This window comes from Lutra lutra, chromosome 13 (genome assembly GCF_902655055.1).
Source record: "Lutra lutra chromosome 13, mLutLut1.2, whole genome shotgun sequence".
NCBI classification, from domain to species: domain Eukaryota; kingdom Metazoa; phylum Chordata; class Mammalia; order Carnivora; family Mustelidae; genus Lutra; species Lutra lutra.
This window is the reverse complement of record NC_062290.1, coordinates 73,978,081-74,002,724: the sequence shown is the minus strand read 5'-3', so window position 1 is coordinate 74,002,724 and position 24,644 is coordinate 73,978,081. Positions and strand designations below refer to the sequence as shown.

At 35.6% G+C, this 24,644-nt stretch overlaps 1 protein-coding gene and 1 long non-coding RNA gene across 5 annotated transcripts in view; one reads left to right on the top strand and one right to left on the bottom strand.

The window, feature by feature from the left end:
- Positions 1–23,894, top strand: part of SHOC1 (shortage in chiasmata 1) — a 79,129-nt gene extending 55,235 nt beyond the window's left edge. For 3 of the 4 annotated variants that reach the window (XM_047701084.1, XM_047701086.1, XM_047701087.1), the window contains 9 exons: positions 578–756; positions 2,628–2,745; positions 3,378–3,489; positions 5,252–5,373; positions 9,926–10,019; positions 15,471–15,602; positions 17,662–17,811; positions 18,535–19,498; positions 23,725–23,894. In XM_047701084.1, the coding sequence (XP_047557040.1) occupies positions 578–756; positions 2,628–2,745; positions 3,378–3,489; positions 5,252–5,373; positions 9,926–10,019; positions 15,471–15,602; positions 17,662–17,811; positions 18,535–19,498; positions 23,725–23,825 (1,972 nt within the window). In that variant the 3' untranslated portion in view covers positions 23,826–23,894. The remainder of the gene's footprint in view (positions 1–577; positions 757–2,627; positions 2,746–3,377; positions 3,490–5,251; positions 5,374–9,925; positions 10,020–15,470; positions 15,603–17,661; positions 17,812–18,534; positions 19,499–23,724) is intronic. The other variant, XM_047701085.1, reaches the window with a different exon arrangement.
- LOC125084013 (uncharacterized) lies at positions 547–18,681 on the bottom strand. The gene is made up of 3 exons (XR_007122436.1): positions 18,593–18,681; positions 17,678–17,785; positions 547–822 (listed from the first exon to the last, which is right to left on the bottom strand). It is a non-coding gene; the product is annotated as an uncharacterized LOC125084013 (long non-coding RNA).
- Positions 23,895–24,644: the final 750 nt, after the last annotated feature.

Here is a 24,644-nt window from a genome sequence, read left to right as displayed (position 1 = left end):
GTGTGACCATAGGGGCACCTGGCTGGCTCAGTTGGAAGAGCATACAACTCTTGATCTCAGAGTTGTGAGTTTGAGCCCCACATTGGGTGTAGAGATTACTTAAAAAATAAAATCTTAAAAGGGACACCTGGGGGCTTATTCAGTTAAACAGCTGCCTTTGGCTCAGGTCATGATTCCACGGTCCTGGGATCAAGTTCCACATCATCATCATCATAGTCATCATCATCCTCATCATCATCCTACTCATTGTAGGGCTCCCTGGTCAGTGAGGAGCCTGCTTCTCCCTCTGTCCCTCCCCCACTTAGGCTGGCTCTAGCTCTAGAATAAATAAATAAAATCTTTTTTTAAATCTTTAAACTTTAATTTTTTTAAAAAAATGTATGACCATCAAAAAGAAAGATAAAAAGGAATTAGCACAACTGGAGAACAAATCAACAGAAAATACACCAGTGCCTTTCCAGGATAAGCAAGTATAAACTAGAGAAGAATAAAAGAGCCAAAACAATCATCTTTTGACCTTTCAAGTAAATAATGACACAAATATAATTCCATTTTCTTGGCTTTATTTTGTCTTCAGTAAAAGTTCCTGTGTAGTTGTGCATAATCAATATATTGGATCAGATTTCCCCTGGAGTAACTTCTCATTTGTGGTGGAATATAATTTTGTAGAAAACTCCTGTTGGACTAAACACTGCAAGAAATTGAATATTCCTCACAAGGTCTTCAAAGTGATTCTTCCAGACACAGTTTTACAGAGTAAGGATATAAACTAAAATCCTTTTGTTGTAGTAGAATGGAAATTGTCTGTTTTCTGCTTCTGGTCTGTGGAAAGAGAATGAGCAATGGTATTAGAGAACTTGAGTTCAAGCTCTAACCTCAGCACTCCACGTCACCTTGGGCCGGTTCTTTACCCCTTACCCTATTTTGCTCATTTGTGAAGTAAGCTTTACTGATTATATTTGTCATCATCCCTTTACCTGCTAAATTTTACTTATTATCGCACAACTTATTACAATTATATCTAATCTTCACCTGATACTTCTATGCAATAGTATTTTTTATTGAATTTTAAGGGAAAATTCTGTTGTAGTAGGTTGACCGATTCAGAAAACTTAATGTGCAAAAAAGAAATTATACACAAACACTTCAAAAATAATTTAAATCTCTTTTGGTTTCTTTGTATTTCTCAGCAGCACTTCATATGACTCAGGTTGTGAATTCTCACGTCCATTAAATTAAAAGCCTATATACATTTAGTCCCAGTGCAAGCCTTTCAATACTTGCCATAAGTTATTTTCTGTTCACCTCAAGTCTGAGTGGGAAGTTTGAATTCTGAGATATTCCATTTCAATGCTAAAAGTAGAGTCACCATAATGATTACTTTGTAATCTTTGATATATAGAATTAAATGTTGGGGCACCTGGGTGGCTCAGTCGTTAAGTGACTGCCTTAGGCTCAGGTCATGATCTCGGGGTCCTGGGCCCCCACATCGGGCTCTCTGCTCAGTGGGGAGCCTGCTTCCCCCTGTCTCTCTGCCTGCTGCTCTGCCTGCTTGTGATCTCTCTCTGTCTGTCAAATAAATAAAATCTTTAAAAAAAAAAAGAAATGTTAAATTGATTAAGTGAGGGCCCCCAAAAAGATAAAAGATAAATATCCCAGTTTATATGTAGAGGCTTCTTCCATTCTCTCAAAGATAAACTTAATTGATTCAACCAATTCCTTATTTGGAGCATTTATAATGCTTCAATTTTCAACTATTGTACTCTAAGATTTATTGTAGCTTATATATTTTATTTATTTATTTATTTATTTTTTAAAGATTTTATTTATTTTACAGAGAGAGATCACAAGTAGGCAGAGAGGCAGGCAGAGAGAGAGGGGGAAGCAGGCTCCTCGCTGAGCAAAGAGCCCGATGCGGGGCTCGATCCCAGGACCCCGAGATCATGACCTGAGCCGAAGGCAGAGGCCTAACCCACTGAGCCACCCAGGTGCCCCTATTTTATTTATTTTTATATACTTGTTCTAAGAAGTAAAATGAGTTGCCAGGTCAAAGGTATGCACACATTTATATATTGCCAAATAGCCTTCCAGGAATGCTATCTCAATTCATATTTGTACAGAAAGTATAAGAGAATCCTTTCCCCAGTATCTTTACTGTAAGTAGGTATTATTATTCTTTTGAATCTTTGACAGAATTATAGGCATAAAATATTATATATAATATATATAATATGTTATATTATAGTTAATTACAGATGATGTCTTTGATTATCCATGTCTTTTCAGATGTGATTTGATCTTGTATAGCCATTCTTTTGTAAATTGCCTATTAATGTTCTTTGTCCATTTATCTGTTGCTGTATTTATATTTTCCTGTTAATGTATCATATAGTAGTTTTAGTAAATTTTGTTAATGTTGTTTTATTTTTAGGTAGTAGGATAACATGTGGTTTTTATTTTATTCTTCAGACCTTTCTTTATTCTGATTTCTGATTTTTTACAATGACTATGTTTTATTTTTGTACTACTCCTTGAACATACACTTGCTATTCTCATGTTAAGTAAAAAAGAGAAAGAGATGAAGGATGAGAAAAAAGAGAAGTATTTATAAACTTTCTCTTATTCAGGAAGCACCTTGCTGGATAGTTTTGGTGGATTTCTTTTGGAAATTCAGATTCCATATGTGTTTTTTGCATCTGAAGGACTTCTTAATACTCAAGAAATACTTCAGTTGCTAGAATCCAAGTAAGTTATTGACTTCATAACTTTAACAAAGGTATATATATCCTAAATGGCTAAACATTGTGCTATATATGTGACATATTTCTCCCTGATTTAAGTTGCAATTATATCACATAGAAATAGTTTTCCAGAGAGTTTATGTCAAGTCACACTTCTCTCCCTGTAGTATACATCATAATTACTGAATATTATCTTTTTTAGCAATATATATCAATTTTGTGAAAAAAAATATTTCATTATTGTCTAAATTTATATCTTAACTTAATTTCTTTTGTTATCAGCCAATATGAACACTTTATGTGTTTTTTTCCCTGCAAATATTATGATCATATCTTTTGGTCATTGATAATATTGAAAATGTATATTCCTATTTAGAGGGCTTTAAATATTGCATGGGAAATAGAACTATGATGTTCTAAATGAAGTACGTAAGGCAATGCACATCTCAACTAATTTGTCACATATACTGAATAAATTTTAATTTTATTCCTCAGATTTGTAGAGTGGAATAAATTGATGTACGAAAAAGCACAGAAGTTCAAATAATTTAGTATGCAGGGTATAGTATACAACTTTTCTTGAAGAATTTTTCTTGGCCATTTTATTATGTCACCCCAAAATATGGATTTTTACAGGTATAATATCACACTAGTGGAGAGATGCTGCAGTGAGTCATTGAAACTCTTTGGAGGTACAGAGTGTTATGTAGTGGTGACAGTTGATGAACACACTGCCATAATTTTGCAGGTAAAATTATACAGTAAAAAGTATAAATTAAATATAGTACAGTATATTTGACCATGTAATTTATTATTAGCTTTACTATAGAGAGCTTAACTATAATCCATTAGTGTTTTCTTCCAAAACTTTGCAAATGGACAGGTATTAAAATCATCACTATGGAAAATGACTATTATCAAGCTTCTTTAATGTCTTACAATTTTTACCATACTTTAAGATGACAAAGCAAATATGGAATCTTTAATGTTATATATTGACCTATTTTAAAATATATTTATAGAATAATTAAAGTGTTGAAAACCTTAAAAATCAAATCCCAGCCATTATGTTTCTTAAAAGGTGGTAGTAAATTAATGCATGTTTAGTAATACGGGATTTCCTCTAAGGTAAGTGGGGATTACTTGCAAGTAAGCCAGTTTGAAAAAAAAAAGAAAAAAGAAAAATTCTTTTTAAAAAAACCTTATAGTTTAGGGGCGCCTGGGTGGCTCAGTGGGTTGAGCCGCTGCCTTCGGCTCGGGTCATGATCTCGGAGTCCTGGGATCGAGTCCCGCGTCGGGCTCTCTGCTCAGCAGGGAGCCTGCTTCCTCCTGTCTCTCTGCCTGCCTCTCTGCCTACCTGTGATCTCTGTCTGTCAAATAAATAAATAAAAAATCTTAAAAAAAAAAAAAAAACCTTATAGTTTAGAATTTAAGATGTGCAAATTCTTGACTAAATCTCCCTGATATGTTTGCTTGATTGGAGTACAAATTACAAAGAAATTAATTCAGTAGGGTGGAAATGGGGAGCAGAAACCAAGTTTGATGGGATGGAATATAAATTAATGGCAAATATGGTAAGGTAGAAGTCTAGTCATGAGCAAATGTTAACAGTATAAGAATTATATAATGGAAACACAAAGCTCTGTTAGAGGGTTTCTTAAGAGTTACTATGTCTTATATATTTAAAGCTTTTTAAAAAGATTTTATTTATTTGAGAGAGAGAAGGTGGGAACGAGAGAGCACAAGCCGGGGCGGGTGGCATCAGAGGAAGAGGGAGAAGCAGGTGCCTGCCTGAGCAGGGAGCCCAATATGGGGCCCTGTCCCAGGACCTGAGATCATGACCTGAGCCAAAGGCAGAGGCTTAACCGGGTAAGTTACCCAGGTGCCCCTAAAGTTTTTTTAAAAAACAATTATTTAGGGCAAAATATCATTTGGGAAACTTTTTAAATTTTATTTTATTATTATTTTTAAAGATTTTATTTATTTATATGTCAGAGCGAGAGAGAGTACGTGCACAAGCAGGCAGAGAAGCAGGCTCCCTGCTGAGCAAAGAGCCTGATGCGAGACTGGATCCTAGGATGCTGGGATCATGACCTGAGCCCAAGGCAGAGGCTTAACTGACAGAGCCACCCAGGCGTCCCGAAACATTTAATTTTAGTTCATAGTTACATGATTTAATGTTAGAGTAAGAAACTTCCTGAATCATTTATCAAAAATTAATTGTATGAAGTGTGTAAACCTGGTGATTCACAGACCTGTACCCCTGGGGCTAATAATGCATTATATGTTAGTAAAAAATAAAAAATTAAAAAATAATTAATTGTAGACCCAAGTTAGGCTCCATGTAGCCTGCTTAAGGTTTGCTAAGATTGGGGCACCTGGGTGCCCCAATATAGTTTATATATATATTACATTTAGTATATATATTAGATTATTGAAACATGGTAATAATAATTTCATAACAACTATTCAACCTAGTGAATCTTTTTATTTTATTTATTTTCTGGTAGGACCTAGAAGAATTGAACTGTGAGAAGGCATCAGACAATATCATTATGAGACTGATGGCATTATCATTCCAGTACAGCTATTGTTGGATAATCTTGTATACCAAAAAAACATTAAACTCAGAGTAAGTAAACATTTCTTCATCCACAGTCACATTTTATTTAAGTTATTTGGTCTTCCTCTTTGAATAAAAGTAGCTATGCAAATTTTCCACTTGCTTATCTAGTTTGCATTGAGTCAGGGATCTTCAAGGTGGAGGTGTGCCCATAGGGAAATAAATGGGGGGGGAAAATGAAAGGAAAACAAATCAGAACTTTGGAGATGATATATTTCTGGGGGACATTCTGTGCAAATCATCCTTCTCTAGTTCACTAAGAGTTGCTGCTTTAAGTGTTTCACTTTTTATTACTTTTTAGTTCTGACTTGTCTGTTAAAAGATCCCATTCTTAAATCACTTCTCTCTAAATGCTTATTAAGTTTACCAACTAAATAGCACCTTGCTAATCTTTCTTTCATTGACATGCTTAACTTAAAAATTACAAAAATCCATGCCAAGACACTGGCTCAAGTTATCATTATATGTCCCTTCTTTCCTTCATCTCAAAATTTTATGAACCCACAGCTTCCACCTCCTTTTTTAATTCTCTGCAGTATGGCTTTTTTCCTACATCCATACTAATCTGTCTCTCAGTGTCACTTCCACCTCCAAAAAAGCATTTTATCTTTCTCTGCTTTACAGTATTGAAGACTGTTGTCAGTGCTTCCTTATCTGAAGCTCTTCAGTCCTATGACACTTCAGTTTTGATCTTCTCTTTAACCACTTTCTCTGTCTTTACCTCTTCTTCTTCCTTGTCCCAGTCTCCACAGATACATCTAAATTCTCTTTTTTCTTCTATTCAATCCATTAGAAACCTTATTCATTGCCATAGCTTCAATTAGCATTTTTTGCCTATAATTATTATACTTATATGCAGCTGCAGTTTCTCTCTTTGAAATTGCTGACATGTCTCTCTAATTTTCTTTTTTTTTTTTTAAGATTTTATTTATTTATTTGACAGAGAGAGATCACAAGTAGGCAGAGAGGCAGGCAGAGAGAGAGAGGAGGAAGCAGGCTCCCTGCAGAGCAGAGAGCCCGATGCGGGGCTCGATCCCAGGACCCTGGGATCATGACCTGAGCCGAAGGCAGAGGCTTTAACCCACTGAGCCACCCAGGCGTCCCTCTCTCTAATTTTCTATTAAATATTTTCACCCTAATATTTTATAGACTCTCAAACTTAACATGTTCCAGGGTGAGTTCATTATATTTTCTATCCCTTCTGAAGCAATATCACCTCTTTTTTGCCCTTTGGCTATTTATGACTTGCCTTTCTTTTAGTCACCTAAGTTAGAAAACATATCTTATGGATATAACCACTAGTCTCTTTTTTATCTATCCCCTCTCTCCATTTATATTACCAACATCTTAGTTCAGATCTTATGTGGACTGTTAACACAGACTACCAACTATTTTCCCACCTCATGGCTCTCCATGTTACTCTCCATAATCTATCATACATTTGATTAATATTTCAAAAATCAAGCCTTTATTATTTCACTCTGATAAAAAAAAAAAAAGCCTTCACTGACTTCCCTATTATCTACTGCATACATACATACTATTCACCCTAATACTCAAAATCTTCAGAATATAATCCTGACCTATATTTTCAGGCTTAATTTTCACTGTTTTCCATTTCAGCCAGAAGGATTGCTCATTGGTTCAAAAATATGGTCCTTTGTTGCTTCTACTTTTGCTGATACATTTCTCTCTTTCTACAATATTCTCTATCTCCTCCAACTATTTGATATGGTGAATCATGCCTATTTTTCAAAACCTATCCCCAAATATCACTTTTTCTATTCTATCTTTCTTTAATACCCCCATCTCATACACAAAAATAGATAGTTAATTGTGACCTCTCCATCCTCTCCATCCTTGGGACTCCTTAGCTCTCTATCTTTTCTTCTTCTTTGATTTTTTTTTTAAGATTTTTATTTATTTTACAGAGATCACAAGTAGTCAGAAAGGCAGGCAGAGAGAGGGGGGGGGGAAGCAGGCTCCCTACCGAACAGAGAGCCCAATGCAGGGCTCGATCCCAGGACCCTGAGATCATGACCTGAGCCGAAGGCAGAGGCTTAACCACTGAGCCACCCAGGTGCCCCCTCTTCTTTGATATTTATCACATTTTGCTTTGTATTACCATTTAGGAGTACTTGCCCCATGGCACTGCACATTGTTTCATATAGTAGATACTTGGTAAATATTCCTTGACTGAATGAATGAATCTTTCCTACTAAATTGCAAACTGGTCTCCTTTTTTTTTTTTTTTTTTACATCTCTACAGTATCTCATAACACATACCACATCACTTATAGTATAAGTTTTTAAAGTATTGTTTATTCTGCCATGCCTTGGGTGGCTCAGCTGGTTAAGCATCTTCCTTCGGTTCAGGTCACCATCCTGAGGTCCTGCAATCAAGCCCTGTGTCAGGCTCCCTGCTCAGCATGGAGTCTGCTTCTCCCTCTCCCTCTGCCTCTCCTCCTGCTTGTGCTCGCTCTCTCTCTCTCTCTCTCTCAAATAAGTAAAGTCTTTATATATTATTTAGTTAGAAGGTATAGAAAAAGAAGGTATAGAGATAGGTATAGAGAAGGTATAGAGATCTTTCCTTATTTGACATTGCATTTGTGGTTTCTTTTCCTTTACTGACTTTCCAGTCAGTATACAGCTCCAATATACAAGCTCTTTTTATACAATTATTATTGTTATGGGGGGGGCCATAAGTATGAGTTAAAATTTAAGAGTCCAAACACCTTGGTTCTTATTTCTTTTTCTAATAACAATAACATCTAGCAAATCATTTAACCTTGCTTTTCCTTACTACCAAAATTGAAAAATAAAAATAATAATTTAGGTCTAAAAATCTTCATTTTGAATATTAGTAAAGGCTGTATAGCATTTTAAGCTTGGAACTTACTTGTAAAGCATTTAACTTTTTCAAGATCTTGGAAGTATCTTATAGATAAAACTGTTTAGGAAAAAAATTTAGGTTGTTTTTAGATTGCTAGTCACCTGTATTCCAGAGGTATAATTGAAGTACAGCAAAAAAGAGGGATTCACACCTATTTTTACCCAGATTTTCATGGGAAAAAAACCCAGTTATGTAATAGTCTGAGATAGTTTGATGTTCAAGATATGAAGAGTTATTTATTTACAATAAGATATTATTATAAAATGTAGCTATTTTCAGACTTCTAGGTTTCTCAGTTCCATATTTTTAGATATATAAAACGTTTAAGAAATATCTTAATCAACTGACCAAATGAGGAAAATTCAACATACAAAATAAAATTGCTTGAATTACCTTCGTAGTTCATGCCATAAGTTCTTGTTTAAGAAAATGTGTTAGGAGTCCCCAAGACTACCCCCATTTTTGATGATTTGGTAAAAGGATTCACTGGACTCGGCCTTACTTATACTCATGACTATGATTTATTATAGTAAATGGTTACCAAACAAAATCAGCAAAGGGAAAAAGTGCATGGAACAAAATCCAGAGGAAGATAGAAGGAAGCTTCCAGGAATCTTCTCCTAGTAGAATCACACAGAATATGCTTAATTTCCACAGGAAAGAGTTGTGACAACACTTATAAAGTGTTGTGTACCAGGGAAACTCACTAGAGACTCAATCCCCAGGGCTTTCACTAAGGATTGATCATGTAGGCACTCTCTGCCTAGCACATATTAAAATTCTAGACTCCCAAGAAGAAAAGCAGGTGTTCAGCAGAAACCACATTGTTTGTACAAATAGTTTAAGTAAGCACAGTAAGCCACTCTTGTCAGCCACTCATGGAAAAGCTAACCCGAGGAAAAAAAACTAGCAGGGGAAAGGAGAGCCAAGAAATTAAGGAGACCTTGTCTTGATGACATGGTTTGAGTCCCTGGATCCAATAATGTCTTCTCCTGGACTTCCTAGTAGTTATGAACCAATAAATTTCCTTTTTGCGCTTAGGGTACTTAAAGTGGATAAAGTCAGTAGCTCAAGGCAGATAGCTCAAGACTCACATCTGATCTGCTTAATACCCATAGCGGGGGGAAAAGGAGTGTTCTTTTAATTGATATGATTGACATACCAGATTGTGTAAGTTTAAGGTCTACAACATGCTGATTTGATACATTTATATATTATAATATGATTATCACTGTAGGGTTAGCTAACACCTCTATCACATCACATAATGATCATTTTAAAAAGTGTTTTTTCGAACAGTTCAAGGAAACGACCCAGGAAGGATTCTAGTTATCCTGGTTCTGGTCACGTGTTCCTATCTGAACCTGTTACTTTAGCCAGGAAGATAGAGTATTTTAGTTGGGATCAGTCAGATAACCATTCCTGGAGCCAGTAAGGGGATGAGTTAAACTTCTCCCCTCAAACACACACTCAGCATCCCCTAGATTCAACTGGATTGTTAAAGAACGGAGGTGGAAACATCTTCTTAAAAGAGTGCTCAGTCTGCCACAAAGCTTTAACTTAGTCACATTATTCTCCTAACATGAAATGTGGAAAAAGAATTGAACTTCTAATAGGTACAATCAGATATCAAATGAGTATAAGTATAGTAATATAATTTTTTTTTAGATACCATCTTACAGAAAAAACACTTCATCATCTAGCACTGATTTATGCAGCTTTGGTATCATTTGGTCTAAAATCAGAAGAACTGGATGTAAAGGTATTCTTTTTTTTAAATGTTTGTTTATAAGTATTTTTCATAAACCAAAATTATACTCAAATTCAAGTGCCCAGTGCAAAGAAATATTAAAATAATAAACTGAAAAATTAATATTCTTTCCATTTAAACTTCTGTTCTAGAAGAAGGGTCCCTTGGGGCACCTGGGTGGCTCAGTTGGTTGAGCATCCTGCCTTTGGCTCTGGTCATGATCCAAGGGTCCTGGGTTCAAGCCATGTGTGGCCTCCTTGCTCATCGGGGAGCCTGCTTCTCCTCCCTCTGCTACTTCCCCTGCTTGTGCTCTCTCTCTCTCAAATAAAGTAAAATAAAATAAAATAAATAAATAAATATTAAAGCCCTTAAAAAATTTAAAGTCATATTTTATCTCTTAGTTGCTGCTTGGCAGGATATGAATAAAAGTAAATATGCATTGATCAAATATGTTCACTTAAGAAACATACACTTTTTTTTAATCTGCTGTAGTGATCCCTAACCAGTGTCCTTTCTTGGTTCTTTTTTCAATGTCCCATTATGAAATTTAGATAATCCCCCAAATTCAGGGCTCATTCCTCTTCTGTTACCACTTTAACTCTTTCCTTAATAAGTTCAAAATTCCCACAAATTTAGCTTTCATTTCTGAGTATAATTCTTAAAAATTTCTTGACTTTTTTTAAGGTCTGCACCAATATTCTGGCATTCTACTGGAAATCTCTACATGAATATCCAACAGGTGCCTCAAATAATATATGTCCAAAACACAACTTCTCATTCTCCCCAAACTTAGTTTATGGCATTAGTACTATAACTTAATCTGTAGCTGCAATGTCTCCCTAGAATATGTGTCTCATTCTACTCCTACTGCTTTTCCCCAAATTCAGACCTTTGGCTCTCTTTTAGAGTTTTAAAGCAACTTCCTGACTAATCTCCTTATTTCTAGTTGTCCTCCTTCGGTGCATAATATAGATTCACACCAATTACATTTCTGAAATAAAGCTGTGAACATTTCACTTCCTGAACTGTAAACTCCTGAAAGAAAGGAAACATGTTTATTTGTTTTCGTGTTCCTGGCACCCAGCACAGCACCAAGTATGTAGTAGACTCTTGATAATATGTGTTGTTAAATCAAAATTTTCTTGCTCGAAAGACCTTTCGTAGCTCCCTAATTCATTCAAAATAGAGATCAAACTCAGCTGGATTCAAACTTCATAATTTGGCCCCTAGTAATTCTTCCTTTAGCATCATCCTACTCACTATTTCCTGAATATGTCCACACTATCACAGTCAGCCAGTCCACAAACATGTCATCACACGCTGTCTCCCCCTTCCTCCTACTGCTAGCCTTTGAGTTATATCTTTTGTTGCCCAGCTCAAACACTACCTCCATTAAGAAATGTGTCCCAAGTCTGCCCTCTCAAGATAAATCTCTCCTCCTGTTCTCGCAAGAGCACTTCATATCTTTATGGTAGCGTGATGTATTCATTCATATGCCTTCCACTCTGGAGGGAAGAGCCTTTTTCTTTGAAAAATGTATAGCATCCAGCACAGTACTTTGTACCCAGTAAAAATGTTCAACAAACATCTACTGAATAGAATTAAATCAAAGTACAACCTGTTAAGAAAATTAACAAATTATCTATTTGAAATAGAATCCTAATCATTTTGATCCTGTGATGCATATTAAACATTGAAATAAAATTCTTGGAAAAGTTATTAGTGAATGGCAAATGTAAGTATATTTCCCTTACCCATTCAAGTGTGGTTTCACTACTTAACCAGCCTCTTTTCAGCTAATGCTAAGCAGTTATTTGCAAAATATCCTTCAGGGAATCATTTTATTCCACTATATATGGGTTATATGATACTAGTGAGCAATGCTCTGTTCAGGTACAGTGACATGGCCCAAAGAGGACATGTTCCAAGGAAGGCATTTAGGGATGACACAGGAAGTATGCCCAGGCACAATCCATTCCAAACAAAACTCTGCTCCCAACTGAATCAAACTATTCCAAGAGCTTTTCAAGTTATACATAATAATCTTAAAAGTAAATCAGTTTTTCCATAGAATTTAAGAAACAAATACCAGTTTGCTCTATTATCAATATGTCACCAGTACTCAAGCCTCCTATTCTCCTGACTTGATGACATTACCACATTAAAGGGGCGCCTGGGTGGCTCAGGTGGTTAAGCAACAGCCTTCTGCTCAGGTCATGATCCCAGGGTCCTGGGATAGAGCCCGTATCCAGCTCCCTGCTCAGGGGGAGCCTGCTTCTCCCTCTCCCTCTGCTGCTCTGCCTGCTTGTGCTCTCTTGCTCTCTCTGTCAAATAAATAAATAAAATATTAAAAATAAATTAATTAATAAAAATACAAGTGGTTCCCTAGACTCATATTATTTTAGAGTATATTGTTGCTTTAGTTTACTGAATTTAGTAATATGGCTTTGGGCCTGTTAGAGCACATCAGTATGGATGTAAAAAAAATTTTTTTAGGCATCTGAAGACCTAGCCATAAAGGAAACATTAAGAAGTTTAACGACATTTTCTTTTCTTTTATTTATTTATTTATTTTTAAATTTTTTAAATATTTTTTTATTTATTTAACAGACAGAGATCACAAGTAGGTGGAGAGGCAGGCAGAGAGAGAGGGGGAAGCAGGCTCCCTGCTCAGCAGAGAGCCGGATGTGGGGCTTGATCCCAGGACCCTGGGACCATTACCTGAGCCAAAGGCAGAGGCTTAACCCACTGAGCCACCCAGGCGCCCCTTAACGACATTTTCTTAAGCTAAAAGAAAATACTGCTAGTAGTGTTATGCTGTATTTTATTCTAATGTCAAAAAGTTCTATAAATTTGTTATTAGCTCCTTTTACAGAAAAAAGCATAGATAAACATATATGAAAAATTTTGAAAATAATGTTGAGGTTCCTGAATCTCCTAAAGTCTAGCCATGAACTCCAGAATTCTTGCCTAATAAATTAAGGTAATATTCATTACCATCACCACAAAATTGTGCCTTTTTATATTTAAATAAAAGCATCAGATCTTCTTAAAATATCCAAAACTGCAATAAAATTAATCTGGAGGGGCACCTGGATGGCTCAGTAGGTTAAAGCCTCTGCGTTCAGCTCAGTTCATGATCCCAGGGTCCTAGGATCGAGCCCCACATCGGGCTCTCTGCTCGGCGGGGAGCCTGCTTTCCCCTCTCTCTCTGCCTGCCTCTCTGCCTACTTGTGATCTCTGTCAAATAAATCTTTTTAAAAAATTAATTTGGAATCAAATACTCTTATGTCTGTGCACTCTATACATATTTGGAGTGCATGGGTGACTCAGTCAGTTAAGCAACCGACTTGATTTTTACCTCAGGTCATGATCTCAGGGTCATGAGATTGAGCCTGAGTTGAGGCCTAGTCAGGCTCCCCAGTCCACGGCAGATGGAGCCTGCTTAAGATTCTCTCTTTCCCTCTCACTCTGCCCCTCCTCCTCTTTCCTCAACTGCTTACTCTACCTCTCTCTCAAAAAAAAAGAAAAAAAATTATACCTACTTAATATAATTTAAAGAAAATCCTTCTTTAGAATACATATACTCCCCAGTTTTATGTACTAACAGTTTTTTTGTTATCTTGTGAAAGAAAATATTGTCATAATTATTTTATGAGGTTTGTACAGTCTTTGTTTCTTGAATTTTCACTACAGGACAGGATGTTTATATTTCTAAGATATGATTGTTTAGGGCAGTGTTTCCTATTCACATTAAACTGCTAACCCATGGACTAGGGTGCCTGGGTGGTAGTTAGTTGAGCCACTGGCCCTTGGTTTGGGCTCCACTCATGATCTCGGGGTCTTGAGACTGAGCCATCTGTTGGGCTCTTTGCTTAGCACAGAGTCTGCTTAAGACTCTCTCTCCCTCTCCCTCTTCCCCAACCTCCTCTCTCTGTAAATTAAATAAATAAGTTTTTTTTTTTTTTTAAAAGCCTGCTAACCCATGGACTATTTTTACTTCAACTGAATCTAAAAGATGAAGAAGTAAAAAATGGAACTGAAAGCAGACGTAAAAGGCTGGCATTTCGAAAGAAAGGCATGGAGGAAACACACAAGTGACAGGAAGTAGGAGATATTAAGAAATTTTTTTTTAGAGTTAGGTTTAACACACACAGAGCTTAGCATCAAATAAGCCAGTATTGGATGGAACAATTCCCAAAATATTCTAAATCAAAACTTCTTCCTTTTTGGGGTGCCTGGGTGGCTCAGTTGGTTAAGCATCTACCTTCGGCTCAGGTCATGATCCCAGGGTCCTGGGATAGAGCCCTGCATTGGAATTCCTGCTTCTCCCTTGCCCTCTGCCTGCTGCTCCCCCTGCTTGTGCTGTCAAATAAATAAAATCTTTTTAAAAATAATGTTTTTCATTAGCATCAAATACAGCATCAAATTCATTGGCAAATATCTTTTATCTTTGTTTTTTTTTAGATTTTTATTTATTTATTTGACACAGAGAGAGATCACAAGTAGGCAGAGAGGCAGACAGAGAGAGAGGAGGAAGCAGGCTCCCTGCTGAGCAGAGAGCCCGATGCAGGGCTCCATCCCAGGACCCTGAGATCATGACCTGAGGCGAAGGCAGAGGCTTAGCCCACTGAGCCACCCAGGTGCCCCTATCCTTTATCTTCTAATATCATTTTGAAAAATCATATCTTTTTAAAAAATAAATTATTTATTTTATTTATTTATTTTTAAAGATTTTATTTATTTATTTAACAGAGAGAGATCACAAGTAGGCAGAGAGGCAGGCCGAGAGAGGGGGAAGCAGGCTCCCTGCTGAGCAGAGAGCCCGACATGGGGCTCTATCCCAGGATCCTGAGATCATGACCTCAACCGAAGGCAGAGGCCTAACCCACTGAGCCACCCAAGCGCCCCAATTCTTTTTTTTAAGATTTTATTTATTTATTTGACAAAGAGCTAGCACAAACACAGGGAGTGGCTGGCAGAGCGAGAGGGAGAAGCAGTCTCCCCATGGATCAGGGAGCCCAATGCCCAACTTGATCCCAGGATCCCAGGATCATGACCTAAGTTGGAGGCAAACACCTAACTAACAGAGCCACCCAGGTGCCCCTTAAATTCTTATTTTTGAGAACTGCTAGATTTAACTTGGAAAAAACAAAAATAGTAAATATTATAAACAGCATCCAAATTTTTAATAAATTTATTAATAAATACAAAATGGAAATGAAGAAATTTAGCTCCAAAAATTGGAAAACTATAAGGATATCATATTTAAAGAAGGAAAGAAAACTCCTTATCCTCACAAAATATGCTGGCTTTCACATATTTTAGTAAATTATATCTAAAATTATATTCAAAGATGGAAAACTGCTGGGCTTTTTTTCTTCTAATTACAAACAATTTCTGAATTATATATTTTGCTTCCTAATATTTCCTATAATCTAATATATAAAAAATATATTTTAGCTTATAATTGCCCCAGGAGTGGAAGAGGCTGCACTGATAATTCGGCAAATTGCTGATCACAATTTAATGACCTCGAAGAGAGATCCTCGTGAATGGTTGGATAAATCCTGGCTTGAAGTTTCACCATCTAAGGTTCATTTCCTAAATATGTAAATTAGATATTTGCAAGGCAAATATAAATACATGTACTGGAATTCTCTTTTTGGTAGCTTATTTTTGTCCGTTAATGTTTGCATGAGCATATATAGCAGTAACCATATGTACAACATTTATTTAGATCATTTTCCAGAATCATGGGTATTTTTCAACTTCACAGAAGTTTTTTTTTTTTTAAGATTTTATTTGTTTATTTGACAGATAGAGATCACAAGTAGGCAGAGAGGCAGGCAGAGAGAGAGAGGAGGAAGCAGGCTCCCTGCTGAGCAGAGAGCCCGATGTGGGGCTTGATCCCAGGACCCTGGGACCATGACCTGAGCCGAAGGCAGAGGCTTTAACCCACTGAGCCACCCAGGCGCCCCTCACAGAAGTATACTAATGAGATATTTTATAATGAACTTTCAAATCAAGTGTATTATAGTGTGATATAATGACTTTAATGTCTAATATTTTCAAAAGATAACTTTTTCTAGTTCCTAAATTTTAACATTTAAGAGTAGTAAACATGAGTACAGCAAAATTCCATCCTTCCATTTTTTCAGTAATTCAGTTACATAATTGAAACTGCAAGTAGAGTTTTGAAATATATTTGAGATTGATTAGTTAATTTTTAGAAATTCCTTTTGTTTAAGCATAAATATTTCCAAGTTCTTATACCAACCTAGTATCTTTGTTACCTTTTTTTTAATATATTCAAATCATGAAAATGTAAAAAAAAAATGAAGCTTTTTACATACTAATATGGAATGATCTTCAAGATATATTACATGAAAAATGAAGTTGCAGCATAGAGCGTGTATACTACCACTTGTATAAAACAAAGGAAATTAATATTTATAAGTGTTTGTAAATGAATAAAACATCTCTGCAAGGATATCAAGAAATGATAACATTAGTTATCTCCAAAGAGAACTAGGAAAATGGGTTAGGATGAGAGTTTTTACTGCACACCTTTTAGTACCTTTTGAATTTTGAACCATGTGACTATTTTACCTATTTAAAAAATAAAATTATAGGGTGCCTGGGTGGCTCAGTGGGTTAAGCCGCTGCCTTCGGCTCAGGTCATGATCTCAGAGTCCTGGGATCGAGCCCCGCATCGGGCTCTCTGCTCAGCAGGGAGCCTGCTTCCTCCTCTCTCTCTGCCTGCCTCTCTGCCTGCTTGTGATCTCTCTGTCAAATAAATAAATAAAATCTTTTAAAAAAAATTATAAAGCAAATAAATTTAATAAAATATTAATGTATTCATATACGTTCATCAAACATTCATATTTATTAAATTATAGAATTTTTATATGCCTAAAGAGAAAATAGTACTCTCAGCATGTATGGGTATAATTAATTATGGATGCATGTATGTCTGTGCAGGTTCTCTCTCACCAAGGCATGTCTAATCTACCCACATGTCTGTCATTTGATAAAATCAAAGAGAGTGCAAAAAGCCAGTGTAATGCAGAAAGAAAACGAAATGCAGTAATAGTAAAACATGGCTGCTATATTTCTAGACTTTTATGAGATCTCTCTGAAAACACACATTTTTAGACCATTAAGGTCAGTTATGGTCGACACAAGTTCTTCCTATACTCTTCACAGCAAGGCTTTCCTGAAAGTATCATAAACATGGTTTCTCATAAATATGGTTCATCCTAATCAAATAGTGATAGTGGTATAGGGCCTACAAAGGGATAGCTAAAGAAATCTTGAGTTATAAAAGTCCCCTTTTCTCATTAGAACACATTTCTCATTAGAAAATCTACCGTTAGGTAAAACAGTTGTCATTCAAAGGAGATGAACTGTAATAAAATTTTTTGGATGAGTGATTTAAGTGAATGAACTTTAAGATCTTTCTTAATTCTGAGAGCATATGAATCTTAACTGCCAAAGAAGTTCCTTTCCCTACTAGCCATACTTATTTCCCAGACATCTCAAATTGAGGAGAGATGCAATGACAAAAAATTTAATATGCTAGATTGAGCAGAATAAAATGGGTCATTTGCAAATGACTAGTGGCTGATTATTCCTTTAAACTCTTTTCTAGGAAGAAATGTACTTACTTGATTTTCCATGTATTAACCCATTGGTGGCTCAGCTCATGTTAAATAAAGGACGTTCACTGCACTGGGTATTATTAGCAACTCTGTGTCAACTTCAGGAGCTTTTACCTGAAGTTCCAGAAAAAGTGTTAAAGGTTAGTTATTTGAATTCCGTAGTCTTACATGAGTTTATTTCCTTTCCACTTACCGTAGCAGTTTTCAAAATGAAGGTATCCAAGATTGTTTTGGACTTCATGTAGCAAAGAAATAATTTACTTGAACTAAATTTCACATAGAATTCTCAAGCTATCCTATATAGATAATTCAGTACAGTTTATCACACTTTAAATTATTTTGAAATGTTATTGTGCCCACAAGTATGTGATCACACACTCTATTCATATGTGCTTACAATCCTGATGCCCTTCATTATAGTAATAAAGAAAACTTTAGTCTTATTGGTAAAAATTTTAAATGTTTATCAAGCAGATGGTATTCATGTGTAACTTGTATAACTCAAAACTCTATTAAATTATGATTAGAAAATGGATTAGAAATTGGATTAGAAAATGGATTTTCTAATTATAATAAGTTTTTCTTTTAATGGAGCCTAATTCTGTTCTTACAACATGGATCACTATAATACCCTACTTATTTATATTTTTATTTATTTTATATTTTATTTTATTTTATATATTTTATATGTATATTTATATATATTATTTATTTATTTTTATTTTATTTTACTTTCTTTACATATAGATAAGCATTGTTATTTATATTTACTTGACTAATGTTTATGTTATATTTGTTTATATTACTTGACTGATGTTTATATTGTATTTGTATTATATTAATTAATTTTTAAAATTTTTTAGCATTTTTGTAGCATCACTTCCTTATTCAAGATTAGTTCTTCTTCCATAACAAACTCACCTCAAAGTCCATCACCTCAGGAAAATGGAAATCAGACTAGTACCTTCACCTCCCAGAGTTCAGCTTCTGGCCCTTCAAACTCTGTCTTTCAAGGACATAATGAAAATTACCACTTTTCAGATATAGGAGAGGCAGTGCATGGAGACACAAACAGCTCTTCAAACTATAACTCTTCCCTTATGGAACTAAGAGAAATGCCATGCGTTTTACCACCTGTGACTTCTTACAATCAGGCCAGCTGCTGGAAAGACTCCAGTTGTAACCCAAACATAGTGCATAATCCTTTCCTGATTAATACAGAATCAAGGAATGTAGCTGGTGACTCCTTTCAAAACCAAAATGATTCAGAGTCAGATGTCTTTTGTTTGGATCTAACACAAATAAACTATGAAAACATAGTATCACCAATTGACACTCAGAAGAGAGTTGCCCCTAATTTTATAAATTACCAGAAAAAGGGAACACATGATGCAAAAGGACATATAAATAAAGAAGTGTCTGCCCCTAGCTTTTCACTAGAAGGCTCCCAATCTCCTCTTCCCTGGAACTTTAAGAAAGATGTATGGGAACAAAAGAATCACTCATTCAACTTAAAATATGGTGCAAAGCAGACTGCATGTGACAAATGGTACTCTCAGGAAGATAATTTATTCACTAATCAGCAAAAATGCCTATCTGATGAGTTAGAAGACTTCATATGTGAAAGGTCAAATGCTGGGACTAAAAGGACTTCCTGGAAAGAATTACCGTCTGCCCCCAGTTTGGATTTATTTTGTGCTTCTGATCCTAATGTAAATCAACAAGAATTCAACAGTCTTTATTTCCAACAAAGAGCTGGAAAATGTTTAGGACAGAAGAGGCATTCTGACTCCTCATCTAACTCAGGAGACAAGAAATCATTACCAGGTAACACTACCTAATGTTAATAAAACTACTCAGAGATGTAATTTTTTTTTAAGTTTATTTATTCTTTTTCCAATATCGACACCCAGTGTGGGACCCAAACTCATGATCCCAAGATCAAGAGTCACATGCCATCCCAACATAAGCCAGCCAGGTACCCCTTACAGATGTAATATTAAAAGATAGAACCATCTCTAAATTTAAAAAAAAAAGTTTGCTTTAATTAATATACTTAAAGAATCTTCAATAACTTTGGAGTCAAAAAGAAAATCAAAATTCTAATTATAGACATCTAAGAAAATAAATGGAAACAAAATATGTCAAATTCTTATAGCTTTAGATGAACTAAGCATTCAATTTAAAAAGTTAAAAATAAAACCTTAGAATAAGTCTAAGTAAAGCTGAACACTATAAAATTAGCAAAGATTAACCAGAGAAATCAATGAATTAGAAAATTAACTTCTTTGTTGGGCAGGAATATTTATTTTATTTTTTTTTAAAGATTTTATTTATTTATTTGACAGAGAGAGATCACAAGTAGGCAGAGAGGCAGGCAGAGAGAGAGGAAGGGAAGCAGGCTTCCTGCTGAGCAGCGAGCCCGATGCGGGACTCGATCCCAGGACTCTGGGATCATGACCTGAGCCGAAGGCAGCGGCTTAACCCACTGAGCCACCCAGGCGCCCCGGGCAGGAATATTTAATGGGATAACCTTTATTAAGAGCTTATTATAGGCCAGATACCCTTTTAGGCCCTTTATGCAGATTACTGAATTCTGAGAATACTATTAAATAGATATCAGATAAATACTATTATTAGCTCTACTTTACATTTGATGCTTCTGAACGTTTAATCATATAAAAAAAAAATTTTTTTTTTGACAGAGATCACAAGTAGGCAGAGAGACAGGCAGAGAGAGAGGAAGGGAAGCAGTCTCCCTGCCGAGCAGAGAGCCCAATCCAGGGCTTGATCCCAGGGATCATGACCTGAGCCGAAGGCAGAGGCTTTAACCCACTGAGCCACCCAGGCGCCCCTAATCATATCTATTTTTAAAAGGACAGTTTTCTCTTTCCTGGTAAAGATACCTCTTGTACCTCTATTTTCTATGTCATTTATTACATTGGCTTGAACATCTAGAACAAAATATTAAGTTCTAATGGCCATACAAATGTAGCCTTATCACGATAGGAAAAAAATAAATAAAAAGGGGAGAAGCTTAAACTTCAAAGCTCCTTTTTTGCAGAGGTCCTTTTGTGAGGCTTGAGGGACTCCCAGAAAATCTGGTATTCTTTGTTTTGTTAAAAGAAGACCTCCCCAAGTACCATATGATCTCACCCATATGTGGAATTTAAGAAACAAAACAAAGGAACAAGAAAAAAAAAAGACAAACCAAGAAACATACCCTTAACTATAGAGAACAAACTGATGTCACCAGAGAGGAGGTGGGTGGATGGGTGAAATAGGGGATGGGGATTAAAGAGTTCACTTGCCATGACAAGCACTGAGTAATATATGGGTTTGGATAAATCACTATATTGTACACCTGAAATTAATATAACACTGTATGTTAACTATACTGGGATTAAATAATAATAATAAATAAAAATTAAGAATAAAATAAAATAAAGAGGACCTCCCAACCTGTACAGTTGACCCCTGAAAAACACAGGTTTGAACTGCATGGGTCCACGTACACACGGAGTTTTTGATAAATACAATATGGTACTATAAATATATTTTCCTTAAGATTTCTTTATAACATTTCTTTTCTCTAGCCTACTTCCTTGTAAGCATACAGTATATAATACATATAACATACAAAATATGTGTTAATTGTGTTATCAGTAAGGTTTCCAGTCCACAGTAGGCTCTTAGTAGTTAAGTATTAGAGAAGTCAAAAGTTATATATAGAATTTTGGGGTGACTTGCTGGCTCAGTTGGTGGAGCATGTGACTCTTGATCTCAGGGTCATGAGTTTGAGCCCCATGTTAGATGCAGAGATTACTTTATTTTTTTTTTATTATTTTTTTAAAAGATTTTATTTATTTATTTGACAGTCAGAGACCACAAGTAGGCAGAGAGGCAGGCAGAGAGAGAAGGAGGAAGCAGGTTCCCTGCTGAGCAGAGAGCCCGATGCGGGGCTCGATCCCAGGACCCTGAGATCATGACCTGAGCTGAAGGCAGAGGCTTAACCCACTGAGCCACCCAGGCGCCCCCAGAGATTACTTTAAAAGAAAGCTATATTTAGATTTTTGAGTAGGGCGAGACAGCATCCCTAACACCCTCATTGTTCAAGGATCAACTGTATAAACGCCAGGACTCACAAAACTTGGATTTGATCCTATTTAATAATCATAATTTGTTTTGTTCCTGATCTTAATGGGAACTATTCTATCCCAGTTTTATAAGAACTTCTGTGAGGAATAGTTTCCGAATCTTATCCAAATATTTTTTGGTGCCTATTGGGGAAAATCAAATATGTTTTCTCCTTTGATCCATTAAAGTCAAGGATTATAATAGGTCTACTAATATTAAATCATTCTTATTATTCTGTAATAAACTTAATTGGCTTTGGAAGAGTGATTCTTTCAATTTGTTGTTGAATATGGTTACTAATATTTATGACTTTCATATCTATATTCATAATGCAATTAACCTATTGTGTTCTTTACTTGTACTGTCACATTTTTGACATGAAGTTTATTCCAGCTTCATAAGTGAACTGAATTAAAAATTCCATTTTTTTCCCATCTTGAACCAAATCAAGCATGTGAATTACTATATGTTCTTGAACTTAGGTCATCCCAATGTATAGGAAAATCTTCCCATTTTCTCAATGAGAAGATCTCAGAAATTCTTTTTTTTTTTTTTTTTTTAAGATTTTATTTATTTGACAGAGAGAGAGATCACAAGCCGGCAGGGAGGCAGGCAGAGAGAGGAGGAAGCAGGCTCTCTGCAGAGCAGAGAGCCCGATGCGGGGCTTGATTCCAGGACGCTGGGATCATGACTTGAGCTGAAGGCAGAGGCTTTAACCCACTGAGCCACCCAGGCACCCCTCAGAAATTATTTCTAATAACTTTTATATTTAAGCTTTTGGGGATATGGATGGAATAGTCAATATCTACTTATATTTTAATTCACTAACTTAATTATAAATATATTTTTAAATCATATATTAGATAAATAATTTTGTTTAGAAATATTGCTTTTTTCCACTTTCAAACTTCTTCCATAAAATAATTTTATTTAAACAGTTTACATGAATCTTTGATACTAGTATCATTATCACTATGGAAACTTTTGACTTTTTTACTGTGGGTTTCCCATAGCACATCATTACCTTCACTGTTTAAGATATAAACTTTTAGAATTCATATTAATTCAGGCCTAGACAATTTATCCAAAGCTATTGGCATAATCTCAAGGTAATTTTCCATCTGTCTTAGTGTATTTGTGATCTCTATGATAAAAATTACCTATTATACTGCTTTTTAAATTTGTTTATAATGGCATCCAACTCTTCTAATTATGAGATTACATTTCCAGGAATAATTACCAAAATAGTTTTAAATATTTTAGCCTCCTTTTTTACTGATTTAATTAATTAACCTCTATAAGAATCCAAATTTGGGGTAGTTCAGGCTAAAGTGTCATATATAATACAGTCATAGAAGGTGAGTCCATACATGATCACCACCTATCATATATCAGAGCTCAGGATAAATTCTACAACATTACAGATAGAAGGTAATTAATGAGGGAAAACTTAAATGAAAGGGTCTTAAATCCAGGGAGATTTAATTATTTGTGCAAAGTATGAGCATAAAAATATGTGTACATGATACTAATTAGTATTGGGCTATTAGATACAGGTGCATTTTTTTTAAAGATTTTATTTATTTGACAGAGATCACAAGTAGGCAGAGAGGCAGGCAGAGAGAGGAGGAAGCAGGCCCCCCGATGAGCAGAGAGCCCGATGTGGGGCTTGATCTGAGAACCCTGAGATCATGACCTGAGCCAAGGCAGAGGCTTAATCCACTGAGCCACTCAGGCGCCCCTACAGGTGCATTTCTGATAAAAATGTAATTTTTATAGTCATTTTATCTCAGTTTGGAAATTTTAGCACTTTGTAGATAGATGAAGAAATAGGATGCATCAGAATAGCTAGAAAAAATAGCTATACTTTATTACTATCAGAAATAAAACGGTTTTCCTTTTTCTCCTTTTAACAGATTTCATGTGCTCACAACTACCACAATTCAAAAAACGGCGTCTGGTGTATGAAAAAGTCCCTGGTAGAGCTGATGGACAAACTCGTCTGAGGTTTTTTTGAAGGAAAGGATAGTATTCTGTGCCACATTCTTTTGTTTTTGATGAAAATCTAGTAACAAAATGACTTAGATTTGCTCATTCATTAAATAAAATACATTTGTTACATGTTCTTGGTTTTTCCATATTAAATTTTCAAAATATATATTCTGCCCTATTGTTTGCATCTTTGTATGTTAAATATTTTAATTGGCATAATTATCATAAGATCCAATTATCTTCTAGATTCACCTGAACACTGCAAGCCTTTTTTTTTTTTAGAGCAGTAGGTACAATATATACATCTAGAGCAACAGCAGTATATACAGTATTGTATCTATATATAAAAGGGTTATTTAGTTGTCTTCTGAAGGGCTCACTGCTTCCCACCTTTCCTCCAGCAAGCCATTTTTTCTTTTTTAAAAGATTTTATTTATTTATTTGACAAAGAGAGATCACAAGTAGGCAGAGAGAGAGGGGAAGCAGGCTCCCTGCTGAGCAGAGAGCCCGATTCGGGGCTTGATCCCAGGACCCTGAGATCATGACCTGAGCTGAAGGCAGAGGCTTAACCCACTGAGCCACCCAGGCACCCCTCCAGCAAGCTTTTTAAAATGAGCCTCCATTTTAGGCTGACCTTTTAAGTCAAGAAGTGAAGATCACCAGAGTCAACCCTACATTACCAAGAAAGTTAAAATCTAGGCAAAGTTGAAGTTAGAGAACTTCCCATTTTTTTTTAAAGATTTATTTGAGAGAGAAGAAGAGGGAAAGTGCACAAAGGGAGAAGAAGAGGGAGAAGCCAACTCCCCACTGAGCAGAGAGCCCAGTGAGGGACTTAATCCCAGGA